This window comes from Oncorhynchus keta, chromosome 23 (genome assembly GCF_023373465.1).
Source record: "Oncorhynchus keta strain PuntledgeMale-10-30-2019 chromosome 23, Oket_V2, whole genome shotgun sequence".
Taxonomy (NCBI): domain Eukaryota; kingdom Metazoa; phylum Chordata; class Actinopteri; order Salmoniformes; family Salmonidae; genus Oncorhynchus; species Oncorhynchus keta.
The window spans coordinates 9,669,233-9,696,373 of NC_068443.1; the positions used below are offsets into that span (position 1 = coordinate 9,669,233).

General features: G+C 42.1%; 2 protein-coding genes across 9 annotated transcripts in view; both read right to left on the reverse strand.

Annotated features, from left to right (window-relative positions):
• Positions 1–2,756: 2,756 nt before the first annotated feature.
• On the reverse strand, positions 2,757–14,699 carry LOC118377072 (multimerin-2-like). Of its 3 annotated transcripts, none has more exons than XM_052476269.1 (4): positions 14,214–14,699; positions 4,306–4,389; positions 3,484–3,618; positions 2,757–3,367 (listed from the first exon to the last, which is right to left on the reverse strand). In XM_052476269.1, the coding sequence occupies exons 1-4, from the start codon at positions 14,620–14,622 to the stop codon at positions 3,084–3,086; spliced, it is 912 nt and encodes a 303-aa protein (XP_052332229.1). In that variant the 5' UTR covers positions 14,623–14,699; the 3' UTR covers positions 2,757–3,083. The 3 variants fall into 3 exon arrangements, with proteins under 3 accessions (XP_052332229.1, XP_052332230.1, XP_035619798.2); XM_052476270.1 differs by lacking the exon at positions 14,214–14,699 and adding an exon at positions 4,558–4,933; XM_035763905.2 differs by lacking the exons at positions 2,757–3,367; positions 3,484–3,618; positions 4,306–4,389 and adding exons at positions 11,269–12,082; positions 13,669–13,803; positions 13,968–14,051 and having other exon boundaries at positions 14,214–14,690.
• Positions 14,700–15,580: 881 nt separating this feature from the next.
• LOC118377073 (rho GTPase-activating protein 12-like) overlaps positions 15,581–27,141 on the reverse strand; it is a 147,719-nt gene continuing 136,158 nt past the window's right edge. For all 6 annotated transcript variants that reach the window (XM_052476272.1, XM_052476276.1, XM_052476275.1 and 3 more), the window contains 4 exons: positions 25,688–25,765; positions 23,487–23,621; positions 23,048–23,153; positions 15,581–18,248 (listed from right to left, as the gene is read on the reverse strand). In XM_052476272.1, coding sequence (XP_052332232.1) covers positions 18,077–18,248; positions 23,048–23,153; positions 23,487–23,621; positions 25,688–25,765 — 491 coding nt within the window. In that variant the 3' untranslated portion in view covers positions 15,581–18,076. The remainder of the gene's footprint in view (positions 18,249–23,047; positions 23,154–23,486; positions 23,622–25,687; positions 25,766–27,141) is intronic.

The following is a 27,141-nucleotide window of genomic DNA, read 5'->3' on the forward strand; positions in this document are numbered from 1 at the left end:
GACTGGAAGCTTCAAAAGGAGGGTGGTGTTTTTTCAAGACCTCTGCAATCCGCCCTGGCATGCTGTCAATTAACTTCTGGGCCACATCCTGACTGATGACTTGGAGTTTGTCAGAATTTGTGGGTTTTTGTTTGTCCACCCGCATCTTGAGGATTGACCACAAGTTCTCAATGGGATTAACGTCTGGGGAGTTTCCTGGCCATGGACCCAAAATATCAATGTTTTGTTCCCCGAGCCACTTAGTTATCACTTTTGCCTTATGGCAAGATGCTCCATCATGCTGGAAAAAGCACTGTTCGTCACTAAATTGTTCTTGGATGGTTGGGAGAAGTTGCTCTCGGGGATGTGTTGGTACCATTCTTTATTCATGGCAAGCTCTGTACTGGTGGTGGCCTGATCGCGCAGCTGAATCAACTTTAGGAGACGGTCCTGGTGCTTGCTGGACTTTCTGGGGCGCCCTGAAGCCTTCTTCACAACAATTGAACCGCTCTCCTTGAAGTTCTTGATGATCCGCTAAATGGATGATTTAGGTGCCCTTTTTGAAGCAATGATGACGGCACGTGTTTCCTTACAGGTAACCATGGTTGGCAGAGGAAGAACAATGGTTAACACTGCAAATATTGACTCTTTGCATCAACTTCATGTAATTGTCAATAAAAGCCTTTGACACGTATGAAATGCTTGTAATTATACTTCAGTTTTCCAGAGAAACATCTGACAAAAATATCTAAAGACACTGAAACAGCAAACTTTGTATAAATTAATATTTGTGCCGTTCTCAAAACTTTTGGCCACGACTGTATAAATTGAAGCTAGAAGCCCAAGCGTTAATGTTTATTAGTTTACTCCATTTGAGAGCTCCATTTTTATGGAATGGTCTGCCTACCCATGTGAGAGACGCAGACTCGGTCTCAACCTTTAAGTCTTTACTGAAGACTCATCTCTTCAGTGGGTCATATGATTGAGTGTAGTCTGGCCCAGGAGTGTGAAGGTGAACGGAAAGGCTCTGGAGCAACGAACTGCCCTTGCTGTCTCTGCCTGGCCGGTTCCCCTCTTTCCACTGGGATTCTCTGCCTCTAACCCTATTACAGGGGCGGAGTCACTAGCTTACTGGAGCTCTTTCATGCCGTCCCTAGGAGGAGTGCGTCACTTGAGTGGGTTGAGTCACTGATGTGATCTTCCTGTCTGGGTTGGCGCCCCCCCTTGTGTTGTGCCGTGGCGGAGATCTTTGTGGGCTATACTCGGCCTTGTCTCAGGATGGTAAGTTGGTGGTTGAAGATATCCCTCTAGTGGTGTGGGGGCTGTGCTTTGGTAAAGTGGGTTGGGTTATATCCTTCCTGTTTGGCCCTGTCCAGGGGTACAGGTTTGGCCCTGTCCGGACGTGCTACCTGTCCCAGACCTGCTGTTTTCAACTCTCTAGAGACAGCAGGAGTGGTAGAGATACTCTTAATGATCAGCAATGAAAAGCCAACTGACATTTACTCCTGAGGTGCTGACTTGCTGCACCCTCGACAACTACTGTGATTATTATTATTTGACCATGCTGGTCATTTATGAACATTTGAACATCTTGGCCATGTTCTGTTATAATCTCCACCCAGCACAGCCAGAAGAGGACTGCCCCCCTCATAGCCTGGCTCCTCTCTAAGTTTGTTCCTAGGTTTTGGCCTTTCTAGGGAGTTTTTCCTAGCCACCATGCTTCTACACCTGCATTGCTTGCTGTTTGGGGTTTTAGGCTGGGTTTCTGTACAGCACTTTGAGATATCAGCTGATGTACGAAGGGCTATATAAATGAATTTGATTTGATTTGGAGATAAACAGGCACAGTTCATCACCCGTCTAACACCATCCATTCCGTGAAGCATGGTGGGGACAGCATCATGCTATGGATAGAGGGAACAATGAATGGAGCCAAATACAGGTTAATCTTTGATGAGAACCTACTTCAGAGTGCAAACAACCTTAGACTGGGGCAAAGATTTTACATTCCAACAGAACAATAACCCCAAGCATACAGCCAAACAAACATTGAAATGGCTTCAGAACAAGAATGTGTAAGTCCTTGAATGGCTCAGCCAAAGCCCAGACTTGAATCCCATTGAAAATCGGTGGAAAAACTTGAAGATTGCTGTTCACCGCAACTCCCCTTTATATCCTGCCCTCTTAAACCATGACCTGGTGATAACAGGGATATGTATTAAGGTGATAAATCAAACTGATTCACCTCATGATTACTATTATCTGATTGCAATGGTCCTATAATTACAATGTGACACAGCAAACAGAACATAGAATGCCTAAATGTCAATTCCATTTTTATAATATATGTACCTTTTGCTTTAGGTCTAAATGATTATTTAAGTGATAATGCCAGAGAAGCCAGTTTTTGGAGGATATATTGGCACGGTAGGCCCGAGAAGAAGTCAAGGTCTAAAGGTTAGTTGGGCTCCCGAGTGGTGCAGTGGTCTAAGACACTGCATCTCAGCTCAGTTGTGTCACTGCAGTACCTGGTTCAAATCCAGGCTGCATCACATCTGGCTGTAATTGGGCGTCCCATAGGCCGTCATTGTAAAAATAATTGGGAACCACACAAACCACCAACCAAGAAATCAAAAAACTAGAACACCCCCCAGTCACATTCTGACCTAAACACCATAGAGAACCGAGGGCTCTCTATTGTGTGTGTGTGTGTGTGATAACGTTACTACTAGTCATTCTTTTGATAAACACTTTATTAAATAATACTCAACACAATGTTGACTAGTGTTAAATTTACTGGTGGGTGGGGGTGGGTCAACATCTAAGTACATGAATTAAAGAAGTCTTAGTGGACAGTATAATATTTACATGACATTAATATTTTCATTTTGAGTATATTTAAAACAATTATTTTTCTATTTTGAAAACTTGGATACGATACGTATTTTTACATCTTGTAAATTTCACCTACTTTTCCCCTTGAGAACTGACTTAGTTTGAACTATTAGAGAGCAAATGGAGAACATTCAATGCTAAGACAATGTTGTTCAAATGTCTGAATATTTTCCTGTACAGATCACTGATACAGTCCTTCAATAACCCTCCTACATAGTGAAGAGCAGGTGACCACTGAAGGTGCTGTGACGATATTCACTATCATATATCTTTCTCCCAGCCCAGAGATACATGTTGACCACATCTCCTACCTCCAGCAGCAGAGACACTCCATTAGAGGAGTTAATACCACCACTAGATTGGTGGGCTTGTGCAGTAGCTATGTGATGTCCATTCTTATACAAGAATGAAATTGTAGGAACTGAATTATCACCCTCTGCATAGATGTAAAACCTGAAGAGGTAGAGTCCTCTCACTGGTGCTGTGAAGATCCCTGTATCAGAACACAACATTCACATAGAAACAGTCATCAGAGACGAGGACAGAGGACTATTAATAACTATGTTTTCACACAGACTTATAAATACTGATGATATGAATATAGTGTACCTGTAGTGGGGTTATAAGCATTGCCAATGTTTGAGTAGATATTTCTGTAGACCAGGGTGATTCCAGTGTTGAAGGGTCCAGTGTTTCCTCCTTGACCAGGTGCTGCTAGTGAGGCTGAGAAAGCCACCTTCCTGTCTGTGGGACAGAGATGAGTCAACACTACTTGATCTAACTGGACGCTAGTTGGTGTAGATTAGACATGTTATCAACAATAAGGTCAGTCATTCAGACTACATATATATAGTTGAAGTCAGAAGTTTACATACACCTTAGCCAAATACATTTAAACTAAATTTTTCACAATTCCTGACATTTAATCTTAGTAATAATTCCCTGTCTTAGGTCAGTTAGGATCATCTCTTTATTTTAAGAATGTGAAATGTCAGAATAATAGTAGAGAGAATTATTTCTTTCAGCTTTTATTTCTTTCATCACATTCCCAGTGGGTCAGAAGTTTACATACACTCAATTAGTATTTGGTAGCATTGCCTTTAAATTGTTTAACCTGGGTCAAATGTTTCGGGTAGCCTTCCACAAGCTTCCCACAATAAGTTGGGTGAATTTAGGCCCATTCCTCCTGACAGAGCTGGTGTAACTGAGTCAGGTTTGTAGGCCTCCTTGCTCGCACACGCTTTTTCAGTTCTGCCCACAAATGTTCTATGGGATTGAGGTCAGGGCTTTGTGATGGCCACTCCAATACCTTGACTTTGTTGTCCTTAAGCCACTTTGCCACAACTTTGGAAGTACAGTAAGGTCAGTCATTCAGACTATAAGTATATTTTTCAAACTGTCAAAACTAATACTTAATTCTCCTCTCATTACCTTGACTGTTTCTCTTCAGAACTTCAACGTGGCTCTCAGTGATGTTAGAACGAGTCTCCATGGAGTTTAGTTTCACTGCTTGTGCTGAAATCAGATGCATGATCAATAAACAAGTCAGTGAGATTTACTATAAATGACTCATGACTCATGATGTCATCTTAATTAGTATAAAATACACTTTGGGTCTGTACCTAGACTCAGATTAATACCTTTGTGTTACAACAACAGCTATGAAAGATAATTCTGATTTACCTTCATTCATTTTGCTCAGTTCCTCCACTTGCCTCTCACTGTCTGTCAGTCGGCTCTCACTGGCTCTCAGTCGGGCCTCCATGGCTTCCAGTTCAGTCTTTGTGTGTCTCAGCTCAACTCTCTGCTCTGCCATCATGGTGCTCATCTCTCTCAGCACAGTGTGGATGTCAGGCTGGCAGGTTTGCTGGCTGTGTGTTAATGCAGCTTCAGCTCTCTGTTTGTCAGTCTGAATGTCCTTCCCTCTGCTCTCTCTGTCCTCATAGTCAACCTGCTGGATCTCATTCACACTGACTCCATCTCTGTCTTTGTGGACCTGGGCTCCAGACAGACAGCAGTGCAGCAACACCAGCAGAGATACAACACTCTTCATTCTCATTCCTGGGTGATGATTTCCTCTTCTTGTGGTTATTTCTGCTGTTATTTTGGAGTCTCAGTTGTCCCCTTTATATCCTGTCCTCTTAAACCATGATCTGGTGATAACTGGGACACGTGTAGATATGAAGTCTATCAACAAGGTGGTAAATCAGACCGATTCACCTCATGATCACTTCTATCTGATTTCTATGGTCCTATAATAACCATGTGACACAGCAAACAGAACAAAGCATTCCATTCATTGCAATAAATTATTTACCTTTTTTTGCATTTTGGCTTAAAATATACATTCGTAATATAGTATTCTAATCATTACATATGGAACGATGTGAATTATTTATCATTTTAAAAACCCCATCAACAAAGTAAAACAGAAATATGCTTTCTCAAAAATAAGTCATATGGTGATATAGAGTGTCAACAAGCCCCAGCTGAAAGACCTTTGACCTTGTGTGGATGAATGGTGGTTGACAGATTTAGTAGTCAGTCATTCTGCCCTCGTGTGAACTGTAATCACAGTGTGTGTGTGTGCGTGTGTGCGTGTGTGTGTGTGTGTGTGTGTGTGTGTGTGTGTGTGTGTGTGTGTGTGTGTGTGTGTGTGTGTGTGTGTGTGTGTGTGTGTGTGTGTGTGTGTGTGTCTGAAACTGAATCATTATTATTTTTTCACAATTTCACAATGTTCAACACAGTGTTTACTAGTCTTCAATGTACAGCAGAAAATATGTAGTAAAAGGAAAATCTGTTTCTTTACATTGATTAAAGACATCATACTGTACAGTATAATATTTACAAGACATTTCTATTTCCATCCAGAGTCATTTGTTATAAATTTCCTTATTTCAACACTGAGATATGTATGTCTTTCTTATGTTATTTTATTTAAAGTTTTATTAAGTTTTCTTGTTTTTCCAAATCAACAAACATAACACATTCACAGATGTGTCTGACATAAATAATATAATAGAATATAAACCCAAACAACTAAATGTGCAACAGCACATCTGTGATCATGTTCCAGCTTCAGCTGAGACAAAGAGCAAATCATGAGTTTTTACAGCACCTTACACAACATGTACAGTGCTTTCAGAAAGTATTCAGACCCCTTGACTTTTTCCACATTTTGTTACGTTACAGCCTTATTCTAAAATGGATTAAATGTAAACACATCCTCAGCAATCAAAACGTAAAGACACAGGTTCATATCAAACTGTACATCTAGTATTTCGCATGCATATTTTGTATGTATAGATTGCCAAAAATCTGGTAATATCTCTACAACTCCACAATACATGCATATAGGTTCCACTTTCAGAGGTACATCTTTTACAATCAGGAGAAATGTCTGTTTTCATTCTATTGAGTCTCACTGGGTTGTAATAACATGTGTATAAACATTTGTAATTATATTCTATCATTTTTACATTAGTAGAGGAGCAGTATACCTTGTAGCAAACATCCGCCCATAACTCTTCACTGATAGTCAGACAGAGGTCCTTTTCCCAGATTCTTTTCACCGTAGTAAAGGAGGAGCCCACGTTCTCAGAAAGGAGTCTAGAGATAAAGGAGATTTAGTCTTTGATGGATTGTGCTGAAGCAGGAAGGGTCTCAACTTCATTCAGCTGAGCTCTAAACCTCCCCTTGGAAGTGAATGAGGAAATGACGTGTCTAATTTGAAGATATATATATTTTAAATGATGTTGCCACATTGAATTCACTGCAGAGCTCTTGAAAAGATTTCAGTGTAGTTATGTTGTGATGAAACAGGTCTGAAAAGGTCCTGATCCCCAGAATACACCACAGATTAAAGCTTGCATCCCTCAGGGCTTTTGGCAAGTCTGGGTTGTATACTATAGGAGAGTGGCATCCCTCAGGGCTTTTGGCAAGTCTGGGTTGCATACTATAGGAGAGTGGCATCCCTCAGGGCTTTTGGCAAGTCTGGGTTGCATACTATAGGAGAGTGGCATCCCTCAGGGCTTTTGGCAAGTCTGGGTTGTATACTATAGGAGAGTGGCATCCCTCAGGGCTTTTGGCAAGTCTGGGTTGTATACTATAGGAGAGTGGCATCCCTCAGGGCTTTTGGCAAGTCTGGGTTGTATACTATAGGAGAGTGGCATCCCTCAGGGCTTTTGGCAAGTCTGGGTTGTATACTATAGGAGAGTGGCATCCCTCAGGGCTTTTGGCAAGTCTGGGTTGTATACTATAGGAGAGTGGCATCCCTCAGGGCTTTTGGCAAGTATGGGTTGTATACTATAGGAGAGTGGCATCCCTCAGGGCTTTTGGCAAGTATGGGTTGTATACTATAGGAGAGTGGCATCCCTCAGGGCTTTTGGCAAGTCTGGGTTGTATACTATAGGAGAGTGGCATCCCTCAGGGCTTTTGGCAAGTCTGGGTTGTATACTATAGGAGAGTGGCATCCCTCAGGGCTTTTGGCAAGTCTGGGTTGTATACTATAGGAGAGTGGCATCCCTCAGGGCTTTTGGCAAGTATGGGTTGTATACTATAGGAGAGTGGCATCCCTCAGGGCTTTTGGCAAGTATGGGTTGTATACTATAGGAGAGTGGCATCCCTCAGGGCTTTTGGCAAGTCTGGGTTGTATACTATAGGAGAGTGGCATCCCTCAGGGCTTTTGGCAAGTATGGGTTGTATACTATAGGAGAGTGGCATCCCTCAGGGCTTTTGGCAAGTCTGGGTGGTATACTATAGGAGAGTGGCATCACTCAGGGCTTTTGGCAAGTCTGGGTGATATAATATAGGAGAGTGGCATCACTCAGGACTTTTGGCAAGTCTGGGTTGCATACTATAGGAGAGTGGCATCCCTCAGGGCTTTGGCAAGTCTGGGTTGTATACTATAGGAGAGTGGCATCCCTCAGGGCTTTTGGCAAGTCTGGGTTGTATACTATAGGAGAGTGGCATCCCTCAGGGCTTTTGGCAAGTCTGGGTTGTATACTATAGGTGAGTGGCATCCCTCAGGGCTGTTGGCTAGTCTGGGTTGTATACTATAGGAGAGTGGCATCCCTCAGGGCTTTTGGCAAGTCTGGGTTGTATACTATAGGTGAGTGGCATCCCTCAGGGCTTTTGGCTAGTCTGGGTTGTATACTATAGGAGAGTGGCATCCCTCAGGGCTTTTGGCTAGTCTGGGTTGTATACTATAGGTGAGTGGCATCCCTCAGGGCTTTTGGCAAGTCTGGGTTGTATACTATAGGAGAGTGAGAGCATATCTGGGAGGAAATGCCAAGGTATTTCCTACAGTCCTTCCATTCTAGTGCTGTAAATCACAAAGGTTATGGCTATGTTGCCCACTTCACTAACGTTATTCATGAATATAATTGAGTTTAGGGCAATCCACATGATTGGGGCTCGATCTGAATCCACATTGAGTTTTGTCTGTTTGTGATCCATGTTAGCATGTTGCATATTTGGGTAGACCAGTAGTACAATTGAAGCCAGGGAAAGGCAAGACCACCCTTAGATTCAGGTTTCGATAGAGTGGAGAACTTGATCCTAGGTTTTTAATTGCCCCATATAAATTTGGTGATGCTTTGGTTGGTTCTTTTGAAAAAGTAAACTGGGAGATATCATGGGAGCATCTGGAAAAAATAGTTCAATCTTGGGAGGGAGTTCATACAGATAACATTGATTCTTTGTACAGAGCTGATTCGGAGGGAGATCCAGGTTCAGAGATCACTCTTGATTTGATGGGGGGGGGGGATTCCTCAGGGTTGGATGTGTAGAGTAGGGGGGGACAGAGAGCATCCTTGTCTTTTTTAAATGTTTAAATTTTACCTTTATTTAACTAGGCAAGTCAGTTAAGAACAAATTCTTATTTTCAATGACAGCCTAGTAACAGTGGGTTGTGTTCAGGGGCAGAACGACAGATTTGTACCTTGTCAGCTCGGGGATTTGAACTTGCAACCTTCCGGTTACTAGCCCAACGCTCTAACCACTAGGCTACCCTGCCGCCCCGGTGTGGAACGCCTTCTCAGCCTCCAGTGAAGCCAGCAGGACAGGGGTGAGGAACACCTTCTCAGCCTCCAGTGAAGCCAGCAGGACAGTGGTGAGAAACACTTTCTCAGCCTCCAGTGAAGCCAGCAGGACAGGGGTGAGGAACACCTTCTCAGCCTCCAGTGAAGCCAGCAGGACAGGGGTGAGGAACACCTTCTCAGCCTCCAGTGAAGCCAGCAGGACAGGGGTGAGGAACACCTTCTCAGCCTCCAGTGAAGCCAGCAGAAGAGGGGTGAGGAACACCTTCTCAGCCTCCAGTGAAGCCAGCAGAAGAGGGGTGAGGAACACTTTCTCAGCCTCCAGTGAAGCCAGCAGGACAGGGGTGAGGAACACCTTCTCAGCATCCAGTTAGTAGGTCTAGGTTAGTAGGTCTAGGTTAGTAGGACAAGGGTAGACCTTAGGGTCTATCCCTCTCTCAGCTAAAATGTTAGTAGGACTAGGTTAGACTAAAGAGTCTATCCTTCTCTCAGCTGAAACGTTAGTAGGACTAGGATAGTAAGTCTAGGTTAGTTGGACTAGGTTAGTAGGACTAGGTTAGTTGGACTAGGTTAGTAGGACTAGGTTAGTAGGTCTAGGTTAGTAGGTCAAGGTTAGTAGGACTAGGTTAGTAGGACTAGGTTAGTAGGACTAGGATAGTAAGTCTAGGTTAGTAGGACTAGGTTAGTAGGTCTAGGTTAGTAGGACTAGGTTAGTAGGACTAGGTTACTCAACAAATTGGATGCAGTCTATCACAGTGCCATCCGTTTTGTCACCAAAGCCCCATACACTACCCAACCCTTGGACCTGTACGCTCTCATTGGCTAGCCCTCGCTTCATACCCGTCGTCAAATCCACTGGCTCCAGGACATCTACAAGTCTCTGCTAGGTAAAACCCCGCCTTATTTCAGCGCACTGGTCACCTTACACCATAGCAGCACCCACCCACAGCACGCGCTCCAGCAAGTATATTTCATTGGTCACCCCCAAAGCCAATTCCTCCTTCGGCCGCCTTTCCTTCCAGTTCTCTGCTGCCAATGACTGGAACGAACTGAAAAAATCAAGTTGGAGACTTACGTCTCCCTCACTATCTTTAAGCACCGGCTATCAGAGCAGCTCACAGATCACTGCACCCCAGTATCTCTACTTGCACATTCACCCAGTGTTTAATTGTTATATTGTAATTACTTCGCTACCATGGCCTATTTATTGCCTTTACCTCCCTTATTCTACCTGATTTGCACTCACTGTGTATATACTTTTTTTCCTACTGTATTATTGACTGTATGTTTTTTTACTCCATGTGTAGCTCTGTTTTTTTTTTTTTGTGTCGAACTGCTTTGCTTTAACTTGGCCAGGTCGCAGTTGTAAATGAGAACGTGTTCTCAACTAGCTTACCTGGTTAAATAAAGTTGAAATAAAAAAATTAAATTAAAAAAAGATTTCCTCTCCTTTTTTGGCCAGGTTTAATGGAAAAGCGTTATTCCTTCGCCCCCTACTTTCCAGGTCCTCTGTTTTCTTCCAGATGGACAGGATTCACCCCTCTGCCTCATCCAGGCGTCCCGCGTTGATGGTTTTCTTGTTATGGATGTCAGGCAAAGCATTTTCCAGTGTTGTCACTTTGCTCCCTTTTGCACTAAGCTGAGAGTTAATGCCATCTAGTTTGATGTTGTGTTCTGTACGTTGGGATTTCAGCTCATAAAGGATGTCTTCGACAGAGGACGAGGCTGACAGTTGTTGGGCATCGGGAAGGGACGGGTCCTCATGCTGCTGGCTAATAGGCGCTAGTTTTTTCTGCAGCTAGCTGTTACTTCAAGGCCTTTTCCGCGGCTATTGCTAGAGTCCGGGTAAAAATGTCACATGTTGGGAAGTTGCAGCGAGGAGACAAGATCGTAAATGGATTTGACGAAATTGGGGAGAATTATTATTTTTTTATAAATAAATTAACATGTAATGTCGCTTTTTGCTTATTTGACAAAAGCTAATGGGGTTCAACTTGAAGTGGAGGCACGATTAAGAATTGGAAATAACTTGTGCTCTCAGTTCATGCGGCCATCTTGTTCTAGAGTCACGTGATTCCCCCCTCCAATATGTATATCTTATATATTTGTTTCATCTACTTTTCACATTGACAACTACCTTAGTTTAAACTATTAGAGAGCAAATGGAGAGTTTACAACGCTAACACAATTACTAAAAAGTATTTTCCAGCACAAATACAGGGCCTTCAGAAAGTTCTCATACCCCTTGACTGTTTGTGTGTCCGTGTGTGTTTGTGTGTGTGTCTGTGTGTTTGTGTGTCCGTGTGTGTTTGTGTGTGTGTCTGCGTGTTTGTGTGTTCGTGTAATGACATTGTCATTCTTTTGATAAACACTTTATTACATAATACTCAACACAATGTTTACTACTCTTCAATTTACAGTAGAAAAGGGAATTAAGAAGTGGGGGATGGGGGGGTGTAAACATCTAAATACATGTTAGTGGACAGTATAATATTTACATGACATTAATATTTTCATTCTGAGTATATTATTGTTATTCTCGGATACAATATTATTTTTGTCTCTTGTAAATTTCAACTACTTTTCTCCTTGAGAACTGCCTTGGTTTGAACTATTAGAGAGTAAATGGAGAACTTTCAACACTAAGACAATATTGGTCCTTCTGTAGCTCAGTTGGTAGAGCATGGCGCTTGTAACGCCAGGGTAGTGGGTTCGATCCCCGGGACCACCCATACGTAGAATGTATGCACACATGACTGTAAGTCGCTTTGGATAAAAGCGTCTGCTAAATGGCATATATATACATATATATATATATATATATATTGTTAAAATGTCTGAATAATTTCCTGTACAGATAACTGATACAGTCCTTCAATAACCCTCCTACATAGTGAAGAGCAGGTGACCACTGAAGGTGCTGTGGCGACTTTCACTATCATACACTTTTCTACTAGCCGAGAGATGCATATTGACCACATCTCCCACCTCCAGCAGCAGAGACACTCCATTGGAGGAGTTAATACCACCAGTATCTTGGTGAGCATGTGCAACAGCTATATCATGTCCATTCTTATGCAAGAATGCAGTTGTAGGAACATATTTATCACCCCATCCATAGATGTAAAACCTGAAGAGGTAGAGTCCTCTCACTGGTGCTGTGAAGATCCCTGTATCAGAACACAACATTCAAATAGAAACAGTCATCAGAGACGAGGACAGAGGACTATTAACCTCTTCAACCTATGGGGGCGCTATGTCATTATTGGATAAAAAGACGTGCCCGTTTTAAGCGCAATATTTTGTCATGAAAAGATGCTCGACTATGCATGGAATTGACAGCCTTGGAAAGACACAACTCTGACGTCTGCAAAACTGCAAAGATATTATCTGTGAGTGCCCCAGAACTAATGCTACAGGCGAAACCAAGATGAAGTTTCATACAGGAAATGCCCCAGATTCTGAAGGCGCTGTGTTCCAATGTCTCCTTATATGGCTGGCTGTGAATGCGCCAGGAATGAGCCAGGAATGAGCCTGCGCTTTCTGTCTATTCCCCGAGGTGTCTGCAGCATTGTGACGTGTTTGTAGGCATATCATTGGAAGATTGACCATAAGAGACTACATTTACCTGGTGTCCCGCCCGGTGTCCTGTGTGTGTAATCTGTCGGTCCATGCGCGTTCCATTTCTCCAGAAGAGAAAGTAAACTGCCACGATGGATTTATCGTCGATAGATATGTGAAAAACACCTTGAGGATTGATTCTAAACATCGGTTTGCCATGTTTCTGTCGATATTATGGAGTTAATTTGGAAAAAAGTTTGCGTTTTAATGACTTAATATATATATATTTTTTTTTTCCTTACCCAAACGTGATGAACAAAACGGAGCGATTAGTCGACACAAATAATATTTTTGGGAAAAACGGAACATTTGCTATCTAACAGAGTCTCCTCGTTGAAAACATCTGAAGTTCTTCAAAGGTAAATGATTTTATTTGAATTCTTTTCTGTTTTTTTGTGGAAAATGTTGCATGGTGAAAGAGAGGCATAATACTATGCTAGGCTATCAATACTGTTACACAAATGCTTGTTTAGCTATGGTTCAAAAGCATATTTTGAAAATCTGAGATGACAGTGTTGTTAACAAAAGGCTAAGCTTGAGAGCAAATATATTAATTTAATTTCATTTGCGATTTTCATGAATAGTTAACGTTGTGTTATGCTAATGAGCTTGCGGATAGATTTACACAATCCTGGATACAGGTTTTTTTTCGTAGCTAAACATGACGCAGAAAATGGAGCGATTTGTCCTAAACAAATAATCTTTCAGGAAAAACTGAACATTTGCTATCTGAGAGTCTCCTCATTGAAAACATCCGAAGTTCTTCAAAGGTAAATTATTTTATTTGAATGCTTTTCTGTTTTTTGTGAAAATGTTGCCTGCTGAATGCTAACGCTAAATGCTATGCTAAATGCTACGCTAGGCTATCAATACTGTTACACAAATGCTTGTTTTGCAATGGTTGAGAAGCATATTTTGAAAATATGAGATGACAGTGTTGTTAACAAAAGGCTAAGCTTGAGAGCAAATAGATTAATTTAATTTCATTTGCGATTTTCATGAATAGTTAACGTTGCGTTATGGTAATGAGCTTGAGGCTGTAGTCACGATCCCGTATCCGGGATGGCTCGACGCAAGAAGTTAATAACTATGTTTTCACACAGACACAGATACTGATGATATGAATATAGTGTACCTGTAGTGGGGTTATAAGCATTGCCAATGTTTGAGTAGATATTTCTGTAGACCAGGGTGATTCCGGTGTTGAAGGGTCCAGTGTTTCCTCCTTGACCAGGTGCTGCTAGTGAGGCTGAGAAAGCCACCTTCCTGTCTGTGGACAGAGATGAGTCAACACTACTTTATCTAATTGGACACTAGTTGGTGTAGATTAGACATGTTATCAACAATAAGTTCAGTCATTCAGACCATATATATATATATATATTTTTTTTTTTTAATTCTGTCAAAACTAATACATCATTAACCTCCCATTACCTTGACTGTTTCTCTTCAGAACTTCAACGTGGCTCTCAGTGATGTTAGAACGAGTCTCCATGGAGTTTAGTTTCACTGCTTGTGCTGAAATCAGATGCATGATCAATAAACAAGTCAGTGAGATTTACTATAAATGACTCATGATGTCATCTTAATTAGTATAAATACACTTTGGGTCTGTACCTAGACTCAGATTAAGACCTTTGTGTTATAACAACAGCTAGGAAAGAGATTTTTCTGATTTACCTTTGTTAATTTTGCTCAGTTCCTCCACTTTGGATGTCAGCTGGACTTTCAGTTCCTCCACCTGTCTCTCACTGTCTGTCAGTCGGCTCTCACTGGCTCTCAGTCGGGCCTCCATGGCTTCCAGTTCAGTCTTTGTGTGTCTCAGCTCAACTCTCTGCTCTGCCATCATGGTGCTCATCTCGCTCAGCACAGTGTGGATGTCAGGTTGGCGGGTTTGCTGGCTGTGTGTTAATGCAGCTTCAGCTCTCTGTTTGTCAGTCTGAATGTCCTTCCCACTGCTCTCTCTGTCCTCATAGTCAACCTGCTGGATCTCATTCACACTGACTCCATCTCTGTCTTTGTGGACCTGGGCTCCAGACAGACAGCAGTGCAGCAACACCAGCAGAGATACAACACTCTTCATTCTCATTCCTGGGTGATGATTTCCTCGTCTTGTGGTTATTTCTGCTGTTATTTTGGAGTCTCAGTTGTCCCCTTTATATCCTGTCCTCTTAAACCATGACCTGGTGATAACTGGGACACGTGTAGATATGAAGTCTAACAACAAGGTTTATAATATAATGACCTTCGGCTTTTGGTCTCATTGGTTATTGCCTCATAATATAGTCTTCTAATCATTAGGTTTGGAATTGAAAAAAGTATTTACAATCAAATATGTTTCATTAACAAAGTAAAACAGAAATGTGCTCTCTCAGCAAAACTCATCATGATATCAAGTATCAACAAGCCACACCTGAAAGACATTTGTCCTGTGTTCATGGATGGTGTCAATGTTTACATGATTTTGGTTGAAGGTATCAGTGCTCACATGTGCACAAATGTGTGTGAGAGACAGAGAGGAGAAGAGAGAGACAGACATCGAGAGAGAAAGACACAGAGACAGACAGAGTGACAATGTGTATGACATGATTAGTTATTTTCCCAGTCTTTTGATACTTTATTACAAAACAGTCTTCACTCGTCTTCCAGGTGGAAAAATGAATGACAGGATTGTGGGAAAATCTGCATTTATTCATCAAATGTTGTAGCTACAGTATAATATTGCCAATAAGTGTATTTCAAGGACTGAACTTGTACTGATATTCATTTGCCTTTTGGTTTAATGTGGTATTACATCAAGAAAATGTATTCTAATCATTAGTTATGTCCGTATACAAATAGCGTCATGAAATTTTCCATCCCAGAAGGTCAAGTAGAAATTTGCTGTCTCAGCAAAAAGGAATATCATAAAATCCAGTGTCAACAAGCCAGAAAGACCTTTGTGTTGTTTTCAATGATGGTGGAAATGGGTGCACGTTTTTAATTGATGGTATCAGTGCTCACGTGTGTGTGGGTGTGTCAGACAAGAGATGAGAAAACAAGAGACACAAGTTTTACAGGTTCTCAATGGAGACCTTTATTCCAATTAGACAAAGAAGTCATGAACAGCAGTTAGTTTGGAAAATAATTACATTCAGAATGTGTCATTTACCCACAACTCAGGTAAACTTCCACAACCCCAGGTCATATAGTAAGTAGTTCTTGGGTTGCAAAATGACAGTAACTTTCCCCAAATTCCCCAGGTTTTCCAGAAATCCTGGTTGGAATAGTCCCTGGATCAGGAGTGAATATGCAGAATATCCAGGGAATCCTCCCAACAGTGATTTGGGGGAAATCTGGGAATTTTAGGAAAGTTACCGGAATTTTTCAACCCTAAATGATTATTATTTTTTATTTTTTGACACAATCAGTTATGGAACAAATCTAAATACGCTAGTGATTGTTTTCCCGTTAGTTTCTAACGTTCACCGTCAAGACATAATTACTATCAAACATCTGTACAACATATTTCCAGTCAGTCAATCCCCCGTCCACACACACACACACACACACACACACACACACACACACACACACACACACACACACACACACACACACACACACACACACACAGAGAGAGAGGTGCAATCCAAAATGTTACTCTGTTCATTCCCTTTATAGTGCACTACCTTTGATCAGAGCTCTGGTTAAAAGTAGTGTACTACAAAGGGAATAGGGTGCCATTTGACACAACACACTTCAGCTGTACATATTATTCAACAGAACGTTCATTTATTAATGGTTGCCTTATTCACCATCAGTCAGAGAGGACCAGTACTGTATTTTCAAGTTGAAATCTGACTGATTGGAGAAGATTTCTTCTGAAAACCAGAGAAGCAGAATAGTTTTGGTACGATGGCTGAAGTATGGCCAAAATGGCTCCTTATTCCCTACATAGTGCACTACCTTTGGCCAGAAGTAGTGCACTTCATAGTGAGTAGTGAGCCACGTCAGACACAGCCAGTGTGTAGAACGGACTGCTTCACTGAGGAGAGAGAGTCTGTACTTTAGAGGAGAGGGATCATTTACGATGGTCATAGTAATCCTGTGAATGGACAGTCAGGATTGGATGTTGGCTTTTGCAGAATGTCCCACAAAGCAGCCATGGAGAGAGGAGCAGGAGAGGGAAGCATCTTCCATGTTGGCTGCTAAGAGTCTCAACTAGGGTTTATTGGTTGTGTATAATAAGTCCCTTGTTTTACAGGTTTGTTTGGCGGGAGATGGATTCTGAGGCGTGAATGACTTCGGGTTAGAGGGAGGTGAGTTGGACCAGTCTCTCCTGGGTTGGGTTTAGAGCTCTGCATAGTCATGGTGGTGATAGTGTTCAGAGAGGAGGCCTGGGTTGGGTTTAGAGCTCTGCATAGTCATGGTGGTGATAGTGTTCAGAGAGGAGGCCTGGGTTGGGTTTAGAGCTCTGCATAGTCATGGTGGTGATAGTGTTCAGAGAGGAGGCCTGGGTTGGGTTTAGAGCTCTGCATAGTCATGGTGGTGATAGTGTTCAGAGAGGAGGCCTGGGTTGGGTTTAGAGCTCTGCATAGTCATGGTGGTGATAGTGTTCAGAGAGGAGGCCTGGGTTGGGTTTAGAGCTCTGCATAGTCATGGTGGTGATAGTGTTCAGAGAGGAGGCCTGGGTTGGGTTTAGAGCTCTGCATAGTCATGGTGGTGATAGTGTTCAGAGAGGAGGCCTGGGTTGGGTTTAGAGCTCTGCATAGTCATGGTGGTGATAGTGTTCAGAGAGGAGGCCTGGGTTGGGTTTAGAGCTCTGCATAGTCATGGTGGTGATGGTGTTCAGAGAGGAGGCCTGGGTTGGGTTTAGAGCTCTGCATAGTCATGGTGGTGATAGTGTTCAGAGAGGAGGCCTGGGTTGGGTTTAGAGCTCTGCATAGTCATGGTGGTGATGGTGTTCAGAGAGGAGGCCTGGGTTGGGTTTAGAGCTCTGCATAGTCATGGTGGTGATAGTGTTCAGAGAGGAGGCCTGGGTTGGGTTTAGAGCTCTGCATAGTCATGGTGGTGATAGTGTTCAGAGAGGAGGCCTGGGTTGGGTTTAGAGCTCTGCATAGTCATGGTGGTGATGGTGTTCAGAGAGGAGGCCTGGGTTGGGTTTAGAGCTCTGCATAGTCATGGTGGTGATAGTGTTCAGAGAGGAGGCCTGGGTTGGGTTTAGAGCTCTGCATAGTCATGGTGGTGATAGTGTTCAGAGAGGAGGCCTGGGTTGTAGACATTACAGCACAACGTTACGAAGTATTTGACAACGTAAAACGAAAACAACTGTTTCTTATTGGACAAGTTCACGAAGTCCCTCTCCGTTTCATTCCGTTAGCTTCCGTGTCGTTCCTAGTGAACATCACCTCCCGTCTCTACCAGTGTAGGGTGAAGTTGCACCTAGACGCTGATCTTGGGTCAGTTTAGCATTTCCTCCACTAATGGTTAAGGTTATGATTGGGTGGGAAGGGAAACTGATCCTAGATCTGTACCCAGGGGAAAGGTCACCCCTTTGCTGTCTACCTAAAGATGCCCTCGTACTCCAGCAGGATGAGCTCTACTATCTGGTTCTGATAGACCATGTGGACCGCCATGTTCCACGTCTCTGTCTCGGGTCTGAGGAGGGTGGGGCCGAACACTATGGCCACGCTCTGGGTCGTCATACGGTTCTCCTCGCTGTGGTCAATCACCCTGCAGACAGAGAGAGGGGCAGTAAAGCTAACAGCTATATCATTATAAATGTAGCATCATATAGCTAAAACTCAATCACCCTGAGGACAGAGAGAGGAGCATTATAGCTAACAGCTGTATCATTATATATGGACAGAGAGGAGCATTATAGCTAACAGCTGTATCATTATATATGGACAGAGAGAAGCATTATAGCTAACAGCTGTATCATTATATATGGACAGAGAGAGGAGACTTATAGCTAACAGCTGTATCATTATATATGGACAGAGAGAGGAGACTTATAGCTAACAGCTGTATCATTATAGATGGACAGAGAGAGGAGACTTATAGCTAACAGCTGTATCATTATATATGGACAGAGAGAGGAGACTTATAGCTAACAGCTGTATCATTATATATGGACAGAGAGAGGAGCATTATAGCTAACAGCTGTATCATTATATATGGACAGAGAGAGGAGCATTATAGCTAACAGCTGTATCATTATAGATGGACAGAGAGAGGAGACTTATAGCTAACAGCTGTATCATTATAGATGGACAGAGAGAGGAGACTTATAGCTAACAGCTGTATCATTATATATGGACAGAGAGAGGAGACTTATAGCTAACAGCTGTATCATTATAGATGGACAGAGAGAGGAGACTTATAGCTAACAGCTGTATCATTATATATGGACAGAGAGAAGCATTATAGCTAACAGCTGTATCATTATAGATGGACAGAGAGAGGAGACTTATAGCTAACAGCTGTATCATTATATAACAGCTGTATCATTATAGATGGACAGAGAGAGGAGACTTATAGCTAACAGCTGTATCATTATAGATGGACAGAGAGAGGAGACTTATAGCTAACAGCTGTATCATTATAGATGGACAGAGAGAGGAGCATTATAGCTAACAGCTGTATCATTATAGATGGACAGAGAGAGGAGACTTATAGCTAACAGCTGTATCATTATATATGGACAGAGAGAAGCATTATAGCTAACAGCTATATCATTATATATGGACAGAGAGAAGCATTATAGCTAACAGCTGTATCATTATAGATGGACAGAGAGAGGAGACTTATAGCTAACAGCTGTATCATTATAGATGGACAGAGAGAGGAGACTTATAGCTAACAGCTGTATCATTATATATGGACAGAGAGAGGAGACTTATAGCTAACAGCTGTATCATTATATATGGACAGAGAGAGGAGACTTATAGCTAACAGCTGTATCATTATATATGGACAGAGAGAGGAGACTTATAGCTAACAGCTGTATCATTATATATGGACAGAGAGAGGAGACTTATAGCTAACAGCTGTATCATTATATATGGACAGAGAGAAGCATTATAGCTAACAGCTGTATCATTATAGATTGACAGAGAGAGGAGCATTATAGCTAACAGCTGTATCATTATAGATGGACAGAGAGAGGAGACTTATAGCTAACAGCTGTATCATTATAGATGGACAGAGAGAGGAGACTTATAGCTAACAGCTGTATCATTATAGATGGACAGAGAGAGGAGACTTATAGCTAACAGCTGTATCATTATAGATGGACAGAGAGAGGAGACTTATAGCTAACAGCTGTATCATTATAGATGGACAGAGAGGAGACTTATAGCTAACAGCTGTATCATTATATAACAGCTGTATCATTATAGATGGACAGAGAGAGGAGACTTATAGCTAACAGCTGTATCATTATAGATGGACAGAGAGAGGAGCATTATAGCTAACAGCTGTATCCTTATATATGGACAGAGAGGAGCATTATAGCTAACAGCTGTATCATTATATATGGACAGAGAGAAGCATTATAGCTAACAGCTGTATCATTATAGATGGACAGAGAGGAGCATTATAGCTAACAGCTGTATCATTATATATGGACAGAGAGAAGCATTATAGCTAACAGCTGTATCATTATATATGGACAGAGAGAAGCATTATAGCTAACAGCTGTATCATTATAGATGGACAGAGAGAAGCATTATAGCTAACAGCTGTATCATTATATATGGACAGAGAGAAGCATTATAGCTAACAGCTGTATCATTATATATGGACAGAGAGAAGCATTATAGCTAACAGCTGTATCATTATAGATGGACAGAGAGAAGCATTATAGCTAACAGCTGTATCATTATATATGGACAGAGAGAAGCATTATAGCTAACAGCTGTATCATTATATATGGACAGAGAGAAGCATTATAGCTAACAGCTGTATCATTATAGATGGACAGAGAGAAGCATTATAGCTAACAGCTGTATCATTATAGATGGACAGAGAGAGGAGACTTATAGCTAACAGCTGTATCATTATATATGGACAGAGAGAAGCATTATAGCTAACAGCTGTATCATTATATATGGACAGAGAGAAGCATTATAGCTAACAGCTGTATCATTATAGATGGACAGAGAGAAGCATTATAGCTAACAGCTGTATCATTATAGATGGACAGAGAGAAGCATTATAGCTAACAGCTGTATCATTATATATGGACAGAGAGAGGAGACTTATAGCTAACAGCTGTATCATTATAGATGGACAGAGAGAAGCATTATAGCTAACAGCTGTATCATTATAGATGGACAGAGAGAGGAGACTTATAGCTAACAGCTGTATCATTATAGATGGACAGAGAGAAGCATTATAGCTAACAGCTGTATCATTATAGATGGACAGAGAGAGGAGACTTATAGCTAACAGCTGTATCATTATAGATGGACAGAGAGAGGAGACTTATAGCTAACAGCTGTATCATTATAGATGGACAGAGAGAGGAGACTTATAGCTAACAGCTGTATCATTATATATGGACAGAGAGAGGAGACTTATAGCTAACAGCTGTATCATTATATATGGACAGAGAGAAGCATTATAGCTAACAGCTGTATCATTATAGATGGACAGAGAGAGGAGACTTATAGCTAACAGCTGTATCATTATAGATGGACAGAGAGAAGCATTATAGCTAACAGCTGTATCATTATAGATGGACAGAGAGAGGAGACTTATAGCTAACAGCTGTATCATTATAGATGGACAGAGAGAGAAGCATTATAGCTAACAGCTGTATCATTATATATGGACAGAGAGAAGCATTATAGCTAACAGCTGTATCATTATAGATGGACAGAGAGAGGAGACTTATAGCTAACAGCTGTATCATTATAGATGGACAGAGAGAGGAGACTTATAGCTAACAGCTGTATCATTATATATGGACAGAGAGAGAAGCATTATAGCTAACAGCTGTATCATTATATATGGACAGAGAGGAGACTTATAGCTAACAGCTGTATCATTATAGATGGACAGAGAGAGGAGACTTATAGCTAACAGCTGTATCATTATAGATGGACAGAGAGAAGCATTATAGCTAACAGCTGTATCATTATAGATGGACAGAGAGAGGAGACTTATAGCTAACAGCTGTATCATTATAGATGGACAGAGAGAGGAGACTTATAGCTAACAGCTGTATCATTATAGATGGACAGAGAGAGGAGACTTATAGCTAACAGCTGTATCATTATAGATGGACAGAGAGAGGAGACTTATAGCTAACAGCTGTATCATTATAGATGGACAGAGAGAGGAGACTTATAGCTAACAGCTGTATCATTATAGATGGACAGAGAGAGAAGCATTATAGCTAACAGCTGTATCATTATAGATGGACAGAGAGAGGAGACTTATAGCTAACAGCTGTATCATTATAGATGGACAGAGAGAAGCATTATAGCTAACAGCTGTATCATTATAGATGGACAGAGAGAGGAGACTTATAGCTAACAGCTGTATCATTATAGATGGACAGAGAGAGGAGCATTATAGCTAACAGCTGTATCATTATATATGGACAGAGAGAAGCATTATAGCTAACAGCTGTATCATTATAGATGGACAGAGAGAGGAGACTTATAGCTAACAGCTGTATCATTATAGATGGACAGAGAGAGGAGACTTATAGCTAACAGCTGTATCATTATAGATGGACAGAGAGAGGAGCATTATAGCTAACAGCTGTATCATTATAGATGGACAGAGAGAGGAGACTTATAGCTAACAGCTGTATCATTATAGATGGACAGAGAGAGGAGACTTATAGCTAACAGCTGTATCATTATATATGGACAGAGAGGAGACTTATAGCTAACAGCTGTATCATTATAGATGGACAGAGAGAGGAGACTTATAGCTAACAGCTGTATCATTATAGATGGACAGAGAGAGGAGACTTATAGCTAACAGCTGTATCATTATAGATGGACAGAGAGAAGCATTATAGCTAACAGCTGTATCATTATAGATGTAGCACCATATAGCTAAAACTCAATCACTCAGCGGAGAGAGAACAAGTTTGTATTTATTCATTTTTAAAACTTTTTTTAACTAGGCAAGACAGTTAAGAACAAATTCTTATTTTCAATGATGGCCTAGGAACAGTGGGTTAACTGCCTGTTCAGGGGCAGAACGACAGATTGGTACCTTGTCAGCTCAGGGATTTGAACTTGCAACCTTCCGGTTACTAGTCCAATGCTCTAACCACCAGGCTACCCAGCCGCCCCAGGCATTTAACCAGGCAGGTCAATTAAGAACAACTTCATATTTACATTGAGAGCAAGAGGCTCTAGCATTGAACTTTACATAAATATATTTGGAAAACCTGGGAACTTGGGGAAAGTTAAAAGGATTTTGCAACCCAGTGTCTGAAAATGAATGAGGCTAAACACAATGAGATTGTATTGTCATTTAGTTAACTGTGCAGGTTGACTAACCTCCTGAGGTGTTTGAAGAGGACCTGCATAGTGTCCTGATTGGGTTTTGGTAACTGTTTGACCCGCTCCTTGATGGACTGGACACGCTGCTTGTTGTCTGGGATCTCTGTTGAGCAGACAGGATACTGTAGCAAAACGCTTTGCAACCGATAAAGAAAAAAAGCTTCTCTCATTGGACAACTTCAGCTTGTCCCTTCCTGTTTAGCAGGAAGAACAACACACTGGGCGATTCCCATTTCCTAATCTTTAATGTGATGTAGCGCCCCCCAGTGGATACATTTAACATTCACTACATTCAGTAGTACAGAAGTAGAAATATAGATGGACGCTAATACAACATGAAGTAAAGAATTCAACTATTAAAATGGAGTAGCCAGGATGTGTATTTATTGTTGTTACTGTCCTCATAATTAAACCAATGGGATTATTATGTACTGACTGATGGAGTTGACAAAGTCATGGAATAATCCATAAGTGAAGAGGGGTTCAGGCAGCTCTCTGAAGAACATCTTCAACGCTCCTGTAATCACATGGATGTCCTCCCACTTCCCTTCCTCCAGGTTCACCTTCTCATCTACACACACACACACACACACACACACACACACACGGTTATTCAGTGTACTTCAGGTCCATGCATACTCAGGCTGTCAGTATACAGAAAGAGTGCAATTTTTAAGTAAAGAATACGTATTAGGAAAACAATAGATAGAACAAGGAAATACATATATTTTTGTAAACAATAAAAAGACAGTGAAAATAACAGTAGCAAGGCAATAATGGGGGGGAGGGGGGAACACAATGTAAATAATCCAGGTAGCCATTTCATTACCTGTTCAGGAGTCTAATGGCTCATGGCCACAGACCTGAGTGCTATGGTTCTGTAGTCATTTAGGCAGGTTATCTTAGTGTTCTTGGGCACAGGGACTATTGTGGTCTGCTTGAAACATGGTGGTATTACAGACTCAATCAGGGACATGTTGAAAATGTCAGTGAAGACACCTCGTAGTTGGTCAGCAAATGCCCAGATCACACGTCCTGGTAATCCGTCTGGCCCAGTGGCCTTGTGAACGTTGACCTGTATAAAAGTCTTACTCACGTCGGCTACGGAGAATGTGATCACACAGTCGCCCAGAACAGCTGATGCTCTCATGCATGCCTCAGTGTTGCTTTCCTCAAAGCGAGCATAAAAGTGATTTAGCACGTCTGGTAGGCTCGTGTCACTGGGCAGCTCGAGGCTGTGCTTCCTTTGTAGTCTGTAATAGTTTGCAGGCTTTGCCATATAAGATGAGCGTTGGAGCCGGTGTAGTACGATTAAATCTTAGTCCTGTATTGGCGTTTTACTTGTTTGATGGTTCGTCGGAGGGCAAAGCAGGATTTCTTATAAGTTTCCGGGTTAGAGTCCCAAACCTTGAAAGTGGCACCTCTACCCTTTAGCTCAGTGCAGATGTTGCCTGTAATCCATGGATTCTGGTTGGGGTATGTACCTACAGTCACTGTGGGGACGACGTCCTCGATGCACTTATTGATAAAGCCAGTGACTGACGTGGTGTATTCCTCAATGCCATCAGAAGAATCCCGGAACATATTCCAGTCTGTGATAGCAAAACAGTCCAGTAGCTTAGCATCTGCTTCATCTGACCACTTTTTTATAGACCGAGTCACTGGTGCTTCCTGCTTTAATTATTGCTTATAAGCAGGAATCAGGAGGATAGAATTATGGTCAGACTTGCTAAATGGAGGGCGAGGGAAATATTTGTACACATCTCTGTGTGTGGAGTAAAGGTGATCTAGAATTGTTTTCCCTCTGGTTGAGCATTTAACCTGCTGATAGAAATTCAGTAAAACTGATTTAAGTTTCCCTGCATTAAAGTCCCTGGCCACTAGGAGCGCTACCTCTGGCTGAGCGGTTTCCTATTTGCTTATTTCCTTATACAGCTGACTGAGTGCGGTCTTAGTGCCAGCATCCGGCTGTGCTGGTAAATAAACAGCCTAAAAAAATACAGATGAAAACTGTCTTGGCAAATAGTGTGGTCTATAGCTTATCATGAAATACTCTACTTCAGGCGGGCAAAATCTATATTACAGTTTTTAAATGTCCCTTTGGTAGGATACTTGTGATCGTACCTTGTCTAATTTATTGTCCAATGATAGTACGTTGGCAAGTAATACTGATGGTAAAGGCAGATTTCCCACTCGCCGTCGGTGGATCCTTACGAGGCACCCCGCCCTGTGTCCTCTGTACCTGGGTCTCTTTCTCTTGACAATGACGGGGATGTCGGCCTTGTCGGGTGTCTGAAGTACATCCTGTGAGTTCTGCTTGTTGAGGAAAAAATCTTTGTCTAATCCGAGGTGACTGATCACTGTCCTGTTATCAAGAAGCTCTTTTTTGGCATAAGACACGATGGCAGAAACATTATGTACAAAATAAGAAATAACTCGAAAAAAACACATAATAACACAATTGGTTAGGCGCCCGTAAAACTGCTGCCATTTCTTCTGACCATTTTCTATTGACAGTGACGAGAGAGTGAAGAGAGAGGACAGTAGTACCTACCATGATTGAGAGTGAAGAGAGGACAGTAGTATCAGTAGTACCTACCATGATTGACAGTGAAGAGAGAAGACAGTAGCACCTACCATGATTGACAGCGAAGCGTAGTTTCTGGATGACAGCCAGGTTCCCACTCACTCTGTACAGCCCATCCACATTCAGAGCTTCAGACAGAGGAACACAGAAGAGCACCATCACACAACCATTCAGTTTTATAAAGGAGATCGACGTTCTGATACCCTTACATATTTAGTTACTGTGTTTCATAGGACATGTGATCCAAGATGGTGTCCTCGTCTTGTCCCATGTATATATCTTTTCAGATATTTTTTCTTAGCATATATTTTTTAACTTCAACATACTCTCCTGCAATCTACCTCACCAAATGCGGTATGGATCTGCTATTTCTTTACTTCTGAACCAGATCCCCAACAGAAGCTAACCAGCTAACTAGCTACTAGCTAGTAGCCAGCTAGCGGTCATCAGCTACCATTAGCCCGGACAACTCTCGCCAGTCTGCACAGCGCGACTCAAACCAGAGCAAATCGGACATATTTTCCTCCATATCTCCGGATTCCTACCGCAAGCGCTGAACCTTTTCACCTGGATCATCGAGGCTAGCTAGCTGCTATCTGAGTGGCCACTCTCTGTCCCGAAGCAAGAACCAATTAGCCTGGAGCTAGCCTTGCTAGGCCCATCTTCCGGCTAGCCGAAGAGGTCCATCAGCCACTCCTTGGGCTACAATACCTATTTTGCCAATCAGCCTAGACCCCCGCCGACCCATCACGACTGGACTACCGGCGTAATTCGCCCAAGGGGGTTTATCAACGGGCTCCTCCTTCACGACGTCCCCTGAATGCCCATCTGCTAGCCGTGGCCCGCTAGCTGTATAGAGCATATCGGACTGATAGCTTGAGAGGCCCATCGGACTAATTCTTTGGCCATTATACCTATTCTGCCAATTGGCTTGGATCCTTTTACCACACGGAGCCCTGCTGATCCACAACGACTGGTCTGCAGACTTAACAGCACGAGGGGGCTACAAGAGACTTTCTTCCTTCGAGACGTCCCTCTAAGGCCCTTCTGCTAGCCCCGACCCGCTAGCTGTCTGAATCGCCATGTCTCCGGCCCGAGCCACTCACTGGACCCCTATGATCACTCAGCTACACATGCCTCTCCCTAATATCAATATGCCTTGTCCATTGCTGTCTTGGTTAGTAATTATCGCCTTATTTCACTAGAGCCTCTAGCCCTGCTCAATACGCCTTAGTTAACTCTTTAGTTCCACCTCCCACACATGCGGTGACCTCACCTGGTTTAAATTATGTTTATAGGGCCATTATCTCTACCAGTTCTTATAGCCTTTAGCTGTATCCTTATCCTACTTTTCCTCTGTTAGTCTGGTGATGTAGAGGTGAATCCAGGCCCTGCAGTGCCATTCCCCAGGCGCTCTCATTTCTTGACATCTCTAACCGTAAAAGCCTTGGTTTCATGCATGTTAACATTAGAAGCCTCCTCCCTAAATTTGTTTAATTCACTG

Bases quoted from the DNA above. Each gene is read 5' to 3' on its own strand.
- LOC118377072 (XM_052476269.1), bottom strand. From the start codon at position 14,622: ATGAGAATGAAGAGTGTTGTATCTCTGCTGGTGTTGCTGCACTGCTGT. The intron at 3,619-4,305 runs GTAATGAGAGGA...TCTGTCCCACAG, and splicing joins TCTGAAGAGAAACAGTCAAG to ACAGGAAGGTGGCTTTCTCA. The intron at 3,368-3,483 runs GTACACTATATT...GTTCTGATACAG, and splicing joins TGCTTATAACCCCACTACAG to GGATCTTCACAGCACCAGTG.